Genomic DNA, 17206 nt, shown 5'->3' on the forward strand with positions numbered 1-17206 from the left:
AGTACTTGATGGCAATTTATCCTTGCAGCATTCTTTAGAGAAACATGAAAGTTCCTTCTCTACTGCTTAGCATCAGTCCACAGGAAAAAACTACCTGCAGGTAGTGCCAGTTTTCTTCTCCTTTTTTCCCCATTCTGAGGTGGTCATTATTTTCTGCAGCATCACACTGCCCTCTTTTTCATCTCTGCTGATGGATATTAGTTCTGTGCAGCTTGTCTGGAAAAGCACCATTATGAACAGATTAAAACAAAATTCCAGAAGAGAAATGGAATCTGTTGCTCTTGATTTAGAGGCAAGCAGGGAGGTGAAGAAGACATAGTGCCAGCTCACTGTGACATGAATTAAATAGCAGGAAGATGAATCATTTTGAGCCTGTTAGGAAATTTATTCTTAAGCCCTTTTATATTAGCCAGCAGTTATAGGGGAGGAATTTGCTTCTACAAGAAGGACAAGTAATAAAAAATCCTTGTCAAAAAGGTGACTCTCCTTGTAATCAACAGAAAAGCAAATAGGAAGGCTGAGAAATTGCTTTCTCAAGCACCTTCTAATAAATACATTGGCTTAATAAATAAACCACCAACACTCTCTCTGAAGCTGACAAAAGTGCCTTATACATTGCTGCATATTCTCCTGTTTGGACCTGCTCAATGTGGAAAATCAGACAAATAGCAACAAGGGTAACAAGCAAGAGACTCAGCAGGCAAGTGAAGGGCAGCACTCTCAAATACTGATTAATAATTGCTCCAGTCTGAGGCTTGTAAAACCAGAGGATGAGAGAGTTCTGAGATTTGTCTTGTCTAGAAAGTTCTACCTTCCAACAGCCAAACACTTAAAAATAGCTCCTCCTGAAGACAGGGTGGTGACCTGGGGATGGTAGATGGGGAGAATATGAGTGAAGTCTAAAAATAAAGTGTTATGCTGCCGAGTGTGGTGTTACAAAGAATTGCCAGTTATTTTCTATATGAGCTTGCATGCAAGCTGCCAGCCTAATTAAAAAGGCAATTCATTTATGAACTGTCGTACAGGGTCAAATGAGAAGTTTATCCCAATATCTGGAGAAAATCAAGGAGAAACAGTGGGGGTTGTTCCTTTTGGTGTTCCTCACCTGGTTCCCCCTGCACCAGGGACAGACAGACATCTTCTTGTCTCACTGAATGTGCAGATGATTGCTATGTAGAAGCTGCTGATTGTGGTGAGGGCACATAAATTAGTTTTGCTTTATAGAGGACAACTGGAATGCGAAAGGGGAGAAAGCTGACATAGCAATGCTAGTATATAAGTATAAAATATATAATAAATTTAATATTTAAAATTCCTGAATGGCCTGCCCGCACCCAGTGATGAATGAACTCCCATTGCACACAAGAGCAAAGCACTCATTTCCTAACAGATCCTGATACCTCACTTTATGCAGCACATTGAAGAATATACTTCCCTTCCAGAGAATCTTCTGAGTGAACCCCATTTACCACAAAAGAGGGGGAACTCAGCTTTGCAATGCTTGGGCAAGAAGGGAAAATCTCCAGAGCCTTCAGTTTGCTGTGTTTTGTGCAGGTGAAAGGCCCCTTGCTCGGGGAGCTGCAGCAGAAGGTGGAGGAGACAGAAATGCTGAAGCTGGAGCTGCAGATGTTGGAGACAGAGAGAGTTCGGCTGTCCCTGGTGGAAGAGAAGCTCATGGATGTTCTGCAGCTTCTCCAGCAGCTCCGAGACTTGGTATGGTGAGAAAGCAGTCCTGGGGCTGAGAGCTGAGTTTTGTACTCCTTCCCAAACTGAGAATGTCTTAATCTCTTCTATGAAGTAGAAAATCCTTCACAGCAGGACAGTATTTTGCATATGTGTGCCCTGGGAGCTGCCTGGTGGTTGCAGAGAGCATTTGGACCCCTTTGGCTGGCTTTCTAAAAGCCTAGAGATCTCCTTGGAGCTGAACCTTCAAGCTCATTACCCTCTAAACCAACATTGAGGGCAAACAAAGAAAACAAAGAAGTGAGCAGTCAGGAAGATTCCAGAATATGTATTTTCCTTCTAGATCAGCACCTTTGTTCAACTGCATGCTAATGTAACTCTGAGTCATTATTAAAGAGATAAAACTCCCAAGAGAGTTTAGCAAGAATCCCCTAAATCCCTGGTGGGATATACCTAAGAAACCTTCCCCATCAGAACCTGTGGGTTTGGGTGTTACTTCTCCAGCACATTCACCTTCATGTCTGAAATCTCTCATTCACACCAGAACCTTCCACCAAGCAGTGGCTGTCCAAAGGCACACACACATCCTGTCAGCACTCTTACAACCCCACACTGTGCTGCTGAGGCCATGTGAAATCCTCAGACTGCTTCCCACTCTGCCCCAGTCCCCCCAGGGGAGCTAAGCAGGGGGAAGAGGGAGCAGGGCCAGCTCTGCCTGGAGGTAACAGCATCTTCCTCCCAGAATTGCTCCCTTCCACTTCCACTTCCACTTCTCAAAGTTTTAGCAAGAACAACCTGTCCCTGCAGATACAGGCTCTCTTAAGTGCTAATTAAACTAATTGCAAGACCATCTCCCAGAAAGCACAAACATTAAGAGAGTTTGCTTTACCAGGCACATTAATGTCCCACCAGATTTCTTATGTAAAAGCACCACTGAGAGACCATCCAAGTCTTGAGTAGTTTTTACAGTGCTCTCACTTTGGCTAATGTTTATTACATCTCAGATCCAGCCCTGCCACAGCACATTTGCTCTGTCCTTCTGCTGGGTCTGAGAAGACCCTTCCTAAAATAACACCACCAGGTCCAGTTCAGCTTCCCCACAGACCTGGCAGAGGATTCAAAGAACTTTTGCTCTGCTTACCCTCCTTGCCACCTAGAGCTGTTTGGGCACACACTCTGAAAAATTCTGTATTTTCCACTGAATAATTGTTACTTCTATTTCCACAGCCATATTAAGGAATTCCAACCCCCTACAAACTTGCTGTCTGAGCAGGGTCTAAGATAAAATGCTTGAAAAAAGCAAATATCAAATTAATCAGGATTCAGTGTCATTTTGCTTTAGTTTCCAATTGCAAATACCCTGCACATAGATTCTGTTTCATATCTGTAAACCGATGAAGGACATGCTTGTGCCATAATGTTGTTTTGTTTTTTTAAAGAACATATCTAAGCGAGCCTTGGGGAAAATCCTGTTGAGCACTTTGGAATCCTGCCATGACCCCCAGCCTGGTAAGAAAAGAAGTCACATCTAAAGACCAAGAAGCATGAAAAGTGTCCTTTTGGGACAAACACTGGGTAACACACAGATGGGTAGGAAAAGGATATTTCAAATCCTGGGCTACAGGCTGGGGAGAAGGAGGTAGTTTGCAAGAAGATTACCTATAGAAGGTGATGCTTTCTAGTCTGTGATGCATCAAAACCACACACAGGGTGCTTTTTCTGTCAAATTTTAATTAAAGTGTGGCCTTTGGGGGGTAACCCAGTATCCTTCAAATGTTTGTAGGGTTTCACTGATGCAAGAAAGTGTAAAAATGACCAAGTGTGTAAGGCTGCTATTTCTCAGGTTTGCTATCCCAGTGTGTTGTTGATTTACCCATCAGGATAGTTCTGTAAAAACCAGATCAAACCTGCACTCCTCTAATCATTTTGTGCTCCTTGTGTGAAAACTAAACTTGCAAACTCCTGTCCCTTGCCAATAGTCTGGAGCTGCCTTTGCAGGAGCCGTGCAGGGATCACAGCCCCAGGGCATTGGTCTGATTACTTTGCTCCTATTAGCAGAGCATTTGTACTTACCTCCAAGGAATGAACATCCTGTCCCAGGAACGTGGCTTGGAGGTGCTTTTAATAGGCAGGCAGCAGTCAAAGACAAGATTAGAAGAGACCAGATGTGGCCTGGGGGCTCAGTTTTGGAGAATATTATTTACAGGGATTTAGGGAGGAATAGCATGGGAACCCTTCTGGGGTTTGCAGTTTCAAAGCCTGTTTTTCCTCGTGCTCAGCAATCCAGGGCACAGGCAGCCCAGAGCCAAGCTGTGCCCTTCAGCTGCAGAGGGAGCAGAGAAAAGAGGGCAAAGACTGACTTTGGTGGTCTCCAGGACACCAATACAGAGAGAAACCACAGCTGAGCCATGGTTTGATGTTCTCCTGGGAGAACAGAAGAGGAGGCTGTTTGGATCCACAGCACAGTGTCCAGAAGGTGCTGCCAGTTATCCTGGACAGAAACAGGGACTCCAAGGAATGCTGCTCAAAGTTCCTCCCTCTGAAACAGCAGCACAGCTCAGCTCCCTAAAGCTCCAAGTGCTGCTCTCTGTCCATTCTGCATCACCACTGCCACACACAGCTCACCTGCTCTGCTTTCCACTGTCTGGCTGTGCACCTGGAGAGAGTTAAGCAGATTTCCCAAGTCTTTGTAATCAGTCGTCTTTCTGTGATGAGCCAAAGTGGATGGTTGGGTTGGCAGTGGTGCTGTGAAATACTCTTTGCTCACACAAGGATATGGGACCTCAGTGGGCAGGGAATGAAGCAAGAGAAAAACAGAGAAGAAAGTTGAACCCAGATTTGCTCACGTTTTTTATGGACAGGAGTTCATTATTTGGTTGCAAAATTTAGACATTTTATTATAGCCACTTCAAAGGGCACCTATGAAGAAAAGAGCCTGTTGTGATTGTGAAACTGCAACTTCCTTACTTGGTTGAAATTCTAATGGTTGCAATTTTCTTTCCCAAGGCAAGGCCCAGCTGCTGGAAGTGCTGGACACCCTTCAGCAGGAGCTGACAGCCTGTGAACTGTTGCACAAGCAGCCCATGGAGCAGGCACAGAGCCCACGGTCCCTGTCCAACACCCTGGTGATCTCCTGCTGAACCCAGCCAGCCCCAGGACAGCTGGAAGGAGGAATGGAGGACATTTGTCCAGCTCGGCCATGCCTGGACTGACCAGGAGTGAGGACCAAGGGAAGAGCACCAGCCCTGGGCTGAGCAGAGCCCTGCCTTTCTGGACTGCACACCCCAGCCTGGGGTGCCCCTGGGACTGGACTGGCAGCAGACTGTGCCCACCCCATCCACCTGACCACATGGATTTACAGCCCTGCAGAACTGGGACTGGACTGGCACCAAACCAAACTGTGCCCACCCCGCTCACCTGGCCCACACACATTCACAGCTCTGGGTATGCAGGGGCTGGGCACAGTTTGCAGCCCTTGTGGAAGCCCCAGTCCAAAGCCAAGGCAGCCTGTGCTCTCCCTGGGTTTGTTGTCCCTTACCCTACAAGTGACAAACAATGATAAACACACCCAGGAGTGTGTGCCAGCAGTGCAGGTTTTAAAGGCTCTGTGCTTGTCACTCACTTATTCACCTTATTTAACTCTGAAGCTAGATTTTTTTATTGCTCTGCTGAATTTTATATTTGCAATTACAGAGATGCCTTAGGAATATGCAGCAGGCTTTCCTGACAAGTCAGATTTTACATAAAAAGTTAAATTTAGGTCCTTGAAGAACGTCCAAAGCAATCTTGTTCCCCAGCTTTCAGGGAAAGGAAGGGCTGAAAAATGCACTTTGCTGTCTTTCGTGCAGTGCACAAGTGAGTTCTCAAGTTGCATTTTCCTCAGTGCAACTGCTGAGACACAAAATTAGGCCCCACATGCAGGCCAGTTAATGTAAAGAGCTGGGTCTAATCCTGGTGCCATGGAATGTCTTAATCAGCAATAAAATAATTCCTGGGACAAAAGAAAAAAAAAAAAAAAGGTTTCTTCCAAGGTGCTTTTGCTGTGTCATTCACCTGCCAAACAGAGGCAGAATTCCTAAAAGACCCAGCTGAATTTATGTTATTGAAAACGTGCACTGTGCAACTTTAAGAATGTGAAATGATTTGCCTGAGATAATGCCAGCAATAAGATCCTTCAACTGTATATGTATGAATTTTTTCCCAGGAAAATGGTTTTCATACAGGAATGAGGTCCAGAATGCAAGGTGGGGAATAAGATTTCCATTGCTTTCCATACAGAACACACTGTGTAGCTCACACACATCTCCATTAAAAATTGTGGCACGTTTGAGCCACATCAGGATCAAAAAATTTGTATTATTTAAATTTCATTTTAAAGCAGAGAAAAAAGGTGTTATGCAAGCAATGAAACAAGTTCTGTTCAGTGAGTGGTGTTTTACCTTTTTTTTTTTTTTGTGGTTTAGCAGAGGAAGATTTTTAGAATAAATATATATTGTTAATGCCCATTTTTCTTAAAGATACATTAGACAGGATATATATGCATAGAACAATATTCACCCTCTAAAAAGCAAAACTGTCTCTTAATGCTAAGTATATTACTAACAAAATACCAGAGCATAATATACTATTACTGAGGATATACTGAGGTTTATGCTAGTACTATATCCTACAGAAACAGCCTCAAGTTGTGCCTCAGGTGGAAGTTTCAATGAGCAGAAGTCAGATCCCTGCTTGGGTTCATTTGCTGAAAAACCCATGAGATGTCAGATTTTGTTTTGTGCAGCTCTCTCAGACTTTCCCAGGAATATGGCAGAGGTGGAAGGAGGGAAGATGCCAGGAAATCATGAAATGAGCCTGATGTGTGTGTTCAGGTAGCAGGTGGGACATTCAGGAGTGGGATTCTACTCCTGAATATACAGATTGTGTATCCTGCAGATACACCCCTGGCTCTGGATCCTCATTTACTGCAGGATTCTGGCAGCATTTGCATTTGGAACCATCTGGACCCTTTTTCCTCTTCCCACATCCCCCAAACCTGGCAGTCTGTTTCTCGCAGGCTTTGCATTTCCTTGGATCCCCACAAACTCCCTCTTAGTTTATTAGTTTTCTGTTAAACCCACAAACTGCCCCTCAAAGGAAACTTGGATATTTTTCTCCCCTGACCTCCAGCGTGAAGTTTTTTGCTTTTTTCCACAGAATAAACTTTCTGATTTGACTTCATCCTCAATGTCCTTTCCCCTCCCAACACCCTCCTCACTGCCCATTTGGCAAATTTCTTCCTGGAATAAACTCTGAGGGGTTCACACTTCCAGCACAAATTACATTTTTCAAGGAAAGTTTCTTCCTCCCATTATTTTTTAGTTTATAGGAGGCATTAACTATTAGTAAATTACAGTCCACCTGATCTGCAAAGTTGTTTAATAATTGTACCATTTATTTATGAAGCTCTCTCTGGAGTATTTGGCAGTAAGGACTCATCACAGATGTTACTCTGAGTCACAGAATTTTTGCAGCAGATCAGAGTGGCCTAGTCCAGCCAGAGCTGCTCCGAGGGGTTCAGAGCATCTGTGCACACTTTGGAAGGAAAATTAATTTAATTCCATTATTTTTTGGAATTAAAACTCCTCCCTTTCATGATACTGTCCTTTAATCTGTTACATGGTGATAAAAGGAGCTGGGATTAGGAAGAAAGGAGCACTTTGAAACAGTGCTGCACAAAATGGAATTGCTCAGTGTGAGAGTGACACTAAACCTTCACAGCGTGCCTGTGACATGTGGCACTACCAGCCACAGGGCCTCTCTCAGATTTATAATTCCATGGAGTTTAAGTCGCTGAATCCTTTAGTATTTACATTGTTGTATTTCCTTAATAATTTTATGTATAATTCCCCAAAATACAGAAGTTATAGAGTGTGTTGCCTAGTGTGAAATTAAATTTAAATCATCCTTATGTCCTTAATTACACTTCACTTTCAAAAGACTGGGATTTTCAGAGGTCTTGGGTTTCTATTCTGCTTTTCTGTCTCTTCTTTTTGCCTTAGCATGCCAAAAGAGCTCAACTTCATTTTGCCTCCTCAACTTTTTTTAAATCACCTTGAGGCTGAAAGCATCACACCCCAAACCTGGACAGAGGTACCCACAGAAGAGCTCAACTTAGCAAAGCAAAAACCCCTTCGTTTTATGCAGCTCACTCATTTCTTCACTTAAAAGAGGTGTCTGAATTACAGCAAACTTCCCTGAAGTGATAGTCACTTCTTAAACGACATTATTTCCTAAAATTCTTGTATTTTTTTCACTGTAACAATTTCAGACTCTCTCAGGAGAATTGCCTGCTCCTAGGCTTGATCTCCCACCCATTTCCAGACTGTAGAGCAAAAGAAGAGAAGGAAAAGGCTGAGAGGAATTCTAAAATTCCTAAACTGGCTTTTTAGACCCAGTCACCAGCTGGACAGCAAATTCAATTCATTTTTCCTCCTGCCAATACAACAGTATTTTTGTCTAATGAAACTCCCACAATGACAGCAGAGTGTCAGAATCAGTAGGAAAAGGACTCCTTAAATTCCTGCCTCTGCCAAAACCTGCAGCACAGAATACAGCCAGCTGTTGCGTTTTAAATTCAATAATAACCCAGGAAATAAAGCAGAATTAACTCTGCATGACAAGAAGGCTTTGGGGAGAGATGAGAGCCCCTTCCAGTGCCTAAAGGGAGGCTGGAGAGGGCTTTTCATGAAGGTGTGGGGTGAGAGGGCAAGGGGGGATGGCTTGAAGCTGGGAGAGGGCTTGGATGGGACCGTGGGAGGAAATTCTTTACTGTAAGGGTGGTGAGGCACTGGAATGGATTGTCCAGAGAGGTTGTGGATTCCCCTGGGAATGTTCCAGGCTGGGCTGGACTGGGCTTGGAGCAACCTGGTCTAGTGAAAGGTGTTCCTACCCATGGTGAGCTTTAAGTTCCCTTCCAACCCAAACCATCCTGTGATTCCATGAATATTCCACAAATTGTCCCGTACTGCTCCTGTGAGCACTGCTCCTACTCAGGGTGTAGCTCCTCCTCATCCTCACTGCAGGGATGGACAGCCCAAATTCTTCACTCCAGGCAGCTTCACCTGGGTCACAGCAGGAACGACTCAAACCTCACGGAGTTCCTGGGGTGTACAAACCAAATTACATTCTAAATTACTGCTTTATGATTCTGCCTCAAAGAGCTGTGAGGTAGCTTATCTCTGTCAAGGAGTAAGCAAGGACTGTAGGATGACATTGAAAAATTACCAGTATTCAAGTGGTTTCACCCACATGCACCCTGCAAAGCAGAAAGGTCATGAGAGCTGAGGGTTTGTGTATTATAGTTCAAGATAATTTCTGTACTTCAAGGTTTTATTGTTTGATAGCCTTGGTTTTGCTGATTGCTTCTCATTGATTTTTTTTCTACAATTACAAGTGGAAAAATGGTCTCTAACAAAGGCAGTGTCCAGTCTTTTGTGAGGAATTTTCTACCTCGTAAGATTGCCAACAGCAGATAAAGAAGAAAGAGAGAGAGAATATGTGGAGGCTGATACAATTTGATTTAAAATACCATTTAGATTTTTTAAAAATGTTACTTTTAAATAAAGAACATGCAATACCCATGGGAGGATTTTTTTCTTTCTGAACTGATTATGGGAATCAAATCCATTGCACAGGCAGTGCCAGCCCAGCTCACAGCAGCACAAGTTGCTTTCCTGCCAGGTTCTGCAGCTCTGGGGACAGCAGAAGTCAGAACAGCCTCTAATTGCTCATGAGCAAACATCTGTCATGCCCAGGGCTGGGACACAGCACTGACTCATCCACCAAAGGATTGATGGGCACCCAAAAACCTCACCGGCTTTTCAGAGTCATTTGAAAGTCGCTGATGGATGGGCTCAGGTTTTCAATATCTTTTTCTTCTGCCCTGCCATGAGCAGAGCACAGAGCACATGGAAACCATTCCTAGGTCACCTTCACATCCCAGAGCAGGGAAAGCAGCGCTGACCCCGCCACTGCAGCACCCTCCTTGCAACGAGGATTGCAGCAACAGCTTCACGTTTCTGTCATTAATGTGACACAAACAAACACGGTTCCTCTCCCCAGCCTGGGTATGGGGGGGAACAGCCCATGCAGGCTCAAACTCTGCCTGTTCCACCTGGAGTCATTCAGGAGGGAAACAAAACCATTGCTGCTCCTCTGCATCCCTTTGTCATGGAAATGTAGCAGTTTGGATGTGTTCTCCACTAATTGTGTGGAGAACATCATCAGCTCTTGAGAGAAGCCACCAAGAGGGAACAGAGGTGCAGCTGGAGCTGCCTTCACACATCTGACTGGAGCCACATACAAATAAAACTGACAGAACCTGTAATTCAAGTCACCAAATCAGATTTAAGGAGCTATTGAGCTGTACAGAAATATATTGAGGGGAGAGAGAAAAGAGACAGGAAGAATTTTAAATCCTGAAATATGGAAATATTTCAGGACATAAGAAGTAAACAAATACAAGAGTGATTCTTCCCTGCTCAGAAAACACCAAAGAACAACTGATGCAGGAAAAAGCAATTTAATTTTCACATCAGCTGTTAGTGAACATTAACCTTAAGCATGAAATCAGGATGTCCAGATCTGCAAAGGAAGTGTCTAAAGAAGACACTCTCTGGAAAGGGAAGAAAGACAAATTTTTCATACTGCATCGATAAACCTGGAAATTTTCATTCTGTGGTGATAATTTTAACCACAACAAGCTGCTCTCAAGAGCTAAAGTCTGAATTTATACTGCAGGTCTCCTAGTTTATGTGCAGGGCACAGTCTCCATCCCAACAGCCACAAGTGCTATTTTTTTATAGCTATCATTTGTTTTCTTTTCTGTAGCTCTACAGTTTGTTGTGTGCTTTTCCCCCAATCAGGAATAGTCTATCCAGCAACCCCCATTTCATCAAAGGAAATAGTTGCAAGTCACAGTAGACTGACCTCAACCTGTACCAATATTTCATTGACTGCACAAGTCATTCCCAAACTCCTGAGTGCCACGATCACGAACATTGAAAAGTACAGGAAGAGAGGAAAACAACAGGGCTGAATCTCTAAAATAAATCATTCTTGGCAATTCTGAGTCTACAGAAAAGGAGATTCTACTGACAAGAACTGTAAGAGGAAAACCTCTCTGAATAAGTAGCAGAAATCTGCATCCCTGCATCACCAGAAACTCTGTCTTTGACAAAACATCTCCTTAAGTTCACTTAAATTCTTCCACTTCCACTGAATCCCATTGTGTGATGAAAAAAAAAAAACAATAAAAACCAACAATGTCATGAGAATCTAACCTGGTTTATGATGTAGAGGCCTTTAAAACCTTGGTTTTCTTCATTCCTTTGCTCATGCAAGAAAACAGCAGCTCCAAGCCTGCTAACCTGTTCCTATTTTTTAAGCAGAAGGGAACCTAAAACTAAAAATTAGGAATCTAACAGGACATTTGACATTGCCTTCTGATAAAAAACAGACTTAATTACAAAAAACAGCATATAGGTCCAGGAACTACTGCTACTAGAAATGGAAAGAACTAATTCCAGCAATTTGTATGAAATCTCTGGAAATTCTTCATTGCACATTCACTTTATTCCCACACAGATGAATAAACACCACAAATAGTTTCAAAGCTGCATCTGCTGTAGAATGATAACATTATGGAGACCTGGTCATAACTCCTGCTGAAAATAAACAGCTGGAGATCTCTGAGGGACACTGGAATTGCAGTTTAGGCTATGGCTGACTCATAAATTGTCACACAAGCAAAGGGCAAATATAAGTCACACTTTTCTTTCTTTCTTTTCTTTTCTTTCTTTCTTTTCTTTCTTCCTTTCTTTCTTCCTTTCTTTCTTCCTTTTTCTTTCTTTCTTTCTTTCTTTCTTTCTTTCTTTCTTTCTTTCTTTCTTTCTTTCTTTCTTTCTTTCTTTCTTTCTTTCTTTCTTTCTTTCTTTCTTTCTTTCTTTCTTTCTTTCTTTCTTTCTTCCCCATCACTCCTTGTCCAGCCACTGCCAAATAAAAATTTCCATACAAGTTACAGCAGGTATGGACACAGAAATGCTGATTAATCCCTTCATGGCCCCACTATGACCATTCTACAGTGCAAGGGTGCTAATAAAGCCCCCCAAAAGTCTTGGAAGTATTTTGCACGATTATGAGAAGAGACATGACCTTGGTGCAGAAAGATTAACCTCTGCCCATCTCAAAGCAGTGAGGTTGTGGGTGCACAGTATGTGCATGGACCAGGGGCTTTGGGTGCACCCCAATCCAGGGCCAGCAGAAAACCAGGACACCCTAAAAGTTGCCTCAGCTTGTGTGAAAAAAAAAAGATATTATTTGCTTGCAATTAAAAAAAAATCTGGCTTGAATAATAAAGAGGGAAATTTTTATTTCAGTTCAGAAAGCGTAAAAAAAAAAAAATCAAGAAGAGGGAAAAAATCAAAGTTACCAGACAACAGAGGAGAAAATGATGTCACCATTTCAACAGAGCTGACACTAAAAGAAATCCAGTCTGGCAAGTGAGTGTGCCCTTCCCAAGCTGTGAAATTAATCCTGCACATGGCAAGGATTGCTAAGCACATCATTATGGAAATTGGGAGCTCCCAGCAGGAGCTGGGAGTCTGAGAAAGGTGGAAAATCAATGCAGTGCATGCTGGGGTGAGGAATGATCCCAGCAGAGTGACCTTTAAACAAGGGGACAGGAGGGGACAGGAGGGGACAGGAGGGGACAGGAGGGAGGGGAGCACAGGGGAGGCACCAGGGCACAGGGTGGGAGCAGGACAGCACAGCCACACTGTCCCCTTGCACCTGGCACCCCAATAGTCAGCCTGGCTGTGGTTCTGAGGAGTAAAAGTAAGAATTCTTCCCGTGTGTTGGTGGGTAGCTATTTACCAGTAATGCATGTTGATTTGAGCAGAGACAGACCATGGAGGGCACCCAGCAGGACAGACAAGATGGATTTGTCAGAGCCTGTGCTGTGGCTGTGCCTTCCAGACAGTGCCAAGTACTGGAAGGTGCAGTCCTGGGGGTGGCAGAGGAAGGGGAGGAGGAGGAGGAGGAGGAGGAGGAGGAGAAGGAGAAGGAGAAGGAGAAGGAGAAGGAGAAGGAGAAGGAGAAGGAGAAGGAGAAGGAGAAGGAGAAGGAGAAGGAGAAGGAGAAGGAGAAGGAGAAGGAGAAGGAGAAGGAGAAGGAGAAGGAGAAGGAGAAGGAGAAGGAGAAGGAGAAGGAGAAGGAGAAGGAGAAGGAGAAGGAGAGATGATGCATCAGTCCCTCCACACAGCTGGAGCAAGGACAAACCCAGTAAACAGAACAGGAATTTTCCTGAAGTGAAATACTTTGGCCAGAAAAAGTGCACTTCATCAAACTGCACTTGATGTTGTTGATATGAGTTGCTCCAAGAGCTCTGCAGGCAAACCAGCACTCCAGGGGTGTGGTTCTCCCCCAGGAGGGGAAGACTGGATTTGGCTGAGGAGAGACTGAACTCTGGCCTCCCACAGCATCCTGAATTCCCTGTCCTCTGCACTGCTGACCTGCTGGCTTCTCTCCAATCTTCCCTTCAATCTTCCTCATTGGAGCTGCTCCAGTTTGCACCAAGAACTGCATTTTATGGAATTAAGCCCAGTGCTGCCACATCCTGAATGAAAGCCCTGATCAATGGGGCATTCACCTATGCACCTCAACTTGGCATCCACCAGTTTAAATCTGCTTTTGAATAAAGAAAAAGTTACCTCTACCAGATCAAACAACTCAAATCTGAAATAATCAGATGGTTCAAATGATCTTCCTATTGTTTCAACTATTTTAAATAATTCTATATGCATTTACATCTACTTAAGTGTATCTGGTTTAGATTTCCTCTTACCTACGGTTTACATGGGGTGCTTCAGTGTTAAAGCACAGTAAACATCCTTTAAAATACCTATTCAGAAAGAAATGCAATTTATTGAGATATGTTTTTCCTTCTCATCACAAGCTCCATATCTACAGAATTATAATAAATGCCACAATCATTTAAAAATCTTCAAATATGAAGTATTTCCCTTTTGCAACAAAGTACTTTAAATGCAGTCTCCCAGTAAGAACACTGACCTTCACCACATTCAATAAATGTAAATCTCCAGCACTGCTGATAAAAATTGTTGCAGAGATTCTTATGAAGCTGAGATTTGCATAAAAGCTCTGTTCAGCTGCAGCAGGGCTGGAACTGGAGGCAGCACAGAGGGAACTGGCCCCGTATTCTGGAAAGGGGATCTCCCTGCTCCAAGTCTGGTTTTATTCATAGAGATTAATCAGAAATGCCACAGAATTTGAAGGAGAAAAAAAGGGGGAAAAAATTGTGTTGACTAGGAAACATTGGAACATTCAGAAGAATGGAGATGATGAGTAAAGGCAAAAAGCAAGGCATGGAAGCAAAACCTCAGGCAAAGCACTCTGGTCTCACAAACATGCTTAGATCACAAAGAAAGGTGCTCAAAACAGCACAAAGTGCCACTGAAGGGAGGCAGTGGGTAACACTTAATGGAAGTGGAATCCCAGGGATTTCTCTTTCCTCATCCTTTTAGCTGAAGTCACCTCATATTTCAGAACAGTTCATGGGATGACTCCTCATTTAAAAAAAAAAAAAGTAAAGTAAAGATGACAGATTTTCTGTAGTCATAAAACCTGAGCAGTGCCCTTTAGCTGGAGCAGCTGAAGGTGCAGAAACAGCCAAGGCACGAGGAAAACACTGAGTTCAGAGGTGCTGACGATTAGAGAGGACAAGGAGCTCTCCTCTCACTCCAGGCTCTGGTTTCTCTACTAGAGGGATGTGCTGTGTCTGTCAGCCTGGAGAGAATGACTCCACGAGTGGCACTGCAGGACAGCATCAAACCACCAGGATCACCACAACTGATCAAGAAATAAATTGTAAATAACATCCAACCAGCTCCATTAAATGTAGAAGTTTCACTGAATACAGTCATCAACACTGGGCTAGAGACACCAAATGAAGGCAAAGAGATAGTTAGATCATGGAGGAAGAGCTTGCAGCATCTTTTAATGAATGTACAATTCTTCTCAGAGGAACTGCTGCTTATTTATATACTGCTATAAGGGACCATGTGATTAATTCAGCTGCTAGCTTGATCAAACTGATTCTCCAAACTGTTTGTATATCAGCATTCAGTGATAGGAAATAATAGGATTAGCACAGCAGCATTTTCAGCTCTTGAGATTTTATCACAGGTCACACTATATAAAGGATTTCTTTCAGAACCCAAGGCACCTCTAGGTCAGCTTTCATTAGCAATCTGCAGCCTTAAGGACCAGGAGCAGGACTTGCAAAATGTGAACTTGAATGGCTCAAAATATCCAGCCCATTAAAAAAAAAAGAAAAAAAGAAAAGAAAAAAAAAAGTCCTACATTGCTTTGAAATGCAACTATCAGAGTTTGAGGATGCAATGCAAGAACTGGAAACTGGGGTTGGCAGTAATGGTATCTCACATCCTGCAGCAAACATTGTGTGGTTGCAGAGCTGGAGATTGCCCAGGACTCCCCTCCCAAGCCCAGGACAGCTCTGCACTCTGCCATCTCCTCCTGGGTGAGACATTCCCGACCATCCAGCTGCTGGCAGCAGGAATTCAGCAGAACGGGACCAGATCTTCCTGCAGTGACTTCCTGGGGCTCTCCGTGGGTGATCAGGAGTCTGGGCAAACTCCTGCAGTTCACTGTGCACAGCAAACAGCTGGGCACATCTGCAAGGGTGGGCCCTTGTGTGTAAATCAGGGTGTAAACACAGCGTTAGTGGGGCAGGAGCAGTGGGACTGGAGCTGCTCTCACTGGGGAAAATTAATTAATCACTGGAACTATGCCCAGAGTTGACTGGTTTATTTCAAACCCCATGAAGTCATAGCTTTCTAAAGGATAGTATAAAAATAACCATTTTATCAATCATGGACAGTGAGTGACATTCTACAATGAGTTCCCATGGTAAACTCCTCACCTGGGCTTTCCCAGTGTAGTCTTTTACATCAGACACTAATTAATATCTAATTGATCTCTCTTAGAGCAACTGCTCAGTGTGGCCATAAAGTTCAATGCCCTGCCTTCGACATTTCCAACCCTTCAAGCAGAAAACAGCAGGGCTTTTCCAATGGTTTAGCTGATTTTGTTTGTCACCACTCCCCTTCCACCAGGAACACACCACAGCACTCAGAGTGCTGAACAGCTCATGCATTTCACAGCCCTGCTAGAGATGCTATGCAATAAATTGGTGAAGATGCTTGAACACCTTTAGCAGGCTTACATGAAGAGTTAGCAGAGCACTGGACCAAAGTACAGCCATGGGCAGTTCTTTGTCACACTGGGAATTCAACAAACAATGGCCCAAACAGCTGGAACAGAGCAGTGGAATAATCTGGAGCTAAGGATATCACATGCAACCATTTATACCAGGAGAGGAGGGGATGGTTTGGACTATCTTCAGGCTGCTCCAAGCACTGAACCTCCATTAGCACTAATTCCAGGTATCTCCAGAGTGGATGTTGCAATTTAATTTAATATAAAAGGCATGCACGAAAAACAGAGAGCAGGAGATCTGCTCTGACAGCTCAATCCCAACCCTAAATAAAACATTCCCATGAATGCAGTGTTGTGTTGTGCCTGCCTGGAACACTGGACTGTATTTTTAATGACAGTGGCTGTGCATAAAGAGCTAGAAAAAGACCAGATTTCCACTAGAGCAAAGCAAGCAAGGCAGAGAGGGGCACAGAGCCTCCAGTTTGCCCAGCCCAGGGCTGTGTAAATCCAAACCTACCATGAATATTTTCATTAACAGGCTCAAGACCCTCTGAGGTCCATAAGACACAAACAAGTGCTTTTAGCCCTCTGATCTAGACGTATCTCTTAATACACACATTTTTGTACCTCGGATTTATCTGTATTTTAGAGACAATGGAAAATAATATCCTAAAAAGAATACAATATTTAGTTCTTTCAGGCAATTCTTTTGAATTGAGGAATTGTAGCTCAGGGGCCGATTTGGGGGTGCGGGGGGGGGGGAGGGTGGGAAGTGCTCAACATTTGAGAACAAAATAACTTGGATGACACCTAGTGGGAAAATAAGAAATCACGGGCTGAAATTCTGAATGGAGAAAACGGCAAAGAGGGGAGGCTCTTCACGACAACAGGCAGGAGGAGAGAGAATTTCTTGATAAAATGGGTGGAGTACAATTTAGGAGAAGAATTTCCTAAATGGCAAGACTTTATCTGCCTGTGAAATAATCTGAGGAAAAGGGATTTTGGATTTGACAGAGGCAAAACTACATTAGGCAAAACCCCATTAGGCCAAACCACGATAAATGTGCAGCAGGAAAAAATATGAACAGGAAGAAACTCTGAGTCTCTTATGTGGAAATACTCAGAGGGCTCTGACAGCCAGTTCTGCAGAGTGAAGTAGGTAAGAGGAATATTTTGACCTTCAGGCAACAATAGCTGCTGATTTGAGAGAAACCACAGTTTTTCC

At 43.5% G+C, this 17206-nt stretch overlaps 1 protein-coding gene across 1 annotated transcript in view; it reads left to right on the top strand.

Moving 5' to 3' along the window:
- The window catches only part of EFCC1 (EF-hand and coiled-coil domain containing 1), a 34575-nt gene extending 29752 nt beyond the window's left edge, over nt 1-4823 (top strand). Inside the window, exons 6-8 of the mRNA XM_062500657.1 lie at nt 1555-1713; nt 3123-3192; nt 4690-4823. Of these exons, the coding sequence (XP_062356641.1) occupies nt 1555-1713; nt 3123-3192; nt 4690-4823 (363 nt within the window). The remainder of the gene's footprint in view (nt 1-1554; nt 1714-3122; nt 3193-4689) is intronic.
- Nucleotides 4824-17206: the final 12383 nt, after the last annotated feature.

Source organism: Cinclus cinclus, chromosome 12 (genome assembly GCF_963662255.1).
Source record: "Cinclus cinclus chromosome 12, bCinCin1.1, whole genome shotgun sequence".
Taxonomy (NCBI): Eukaryota; Metazoa; Chordata; class Aves; order Passeriformes; family Cinclidae; genus Cinclus; species Cinclus cinclus.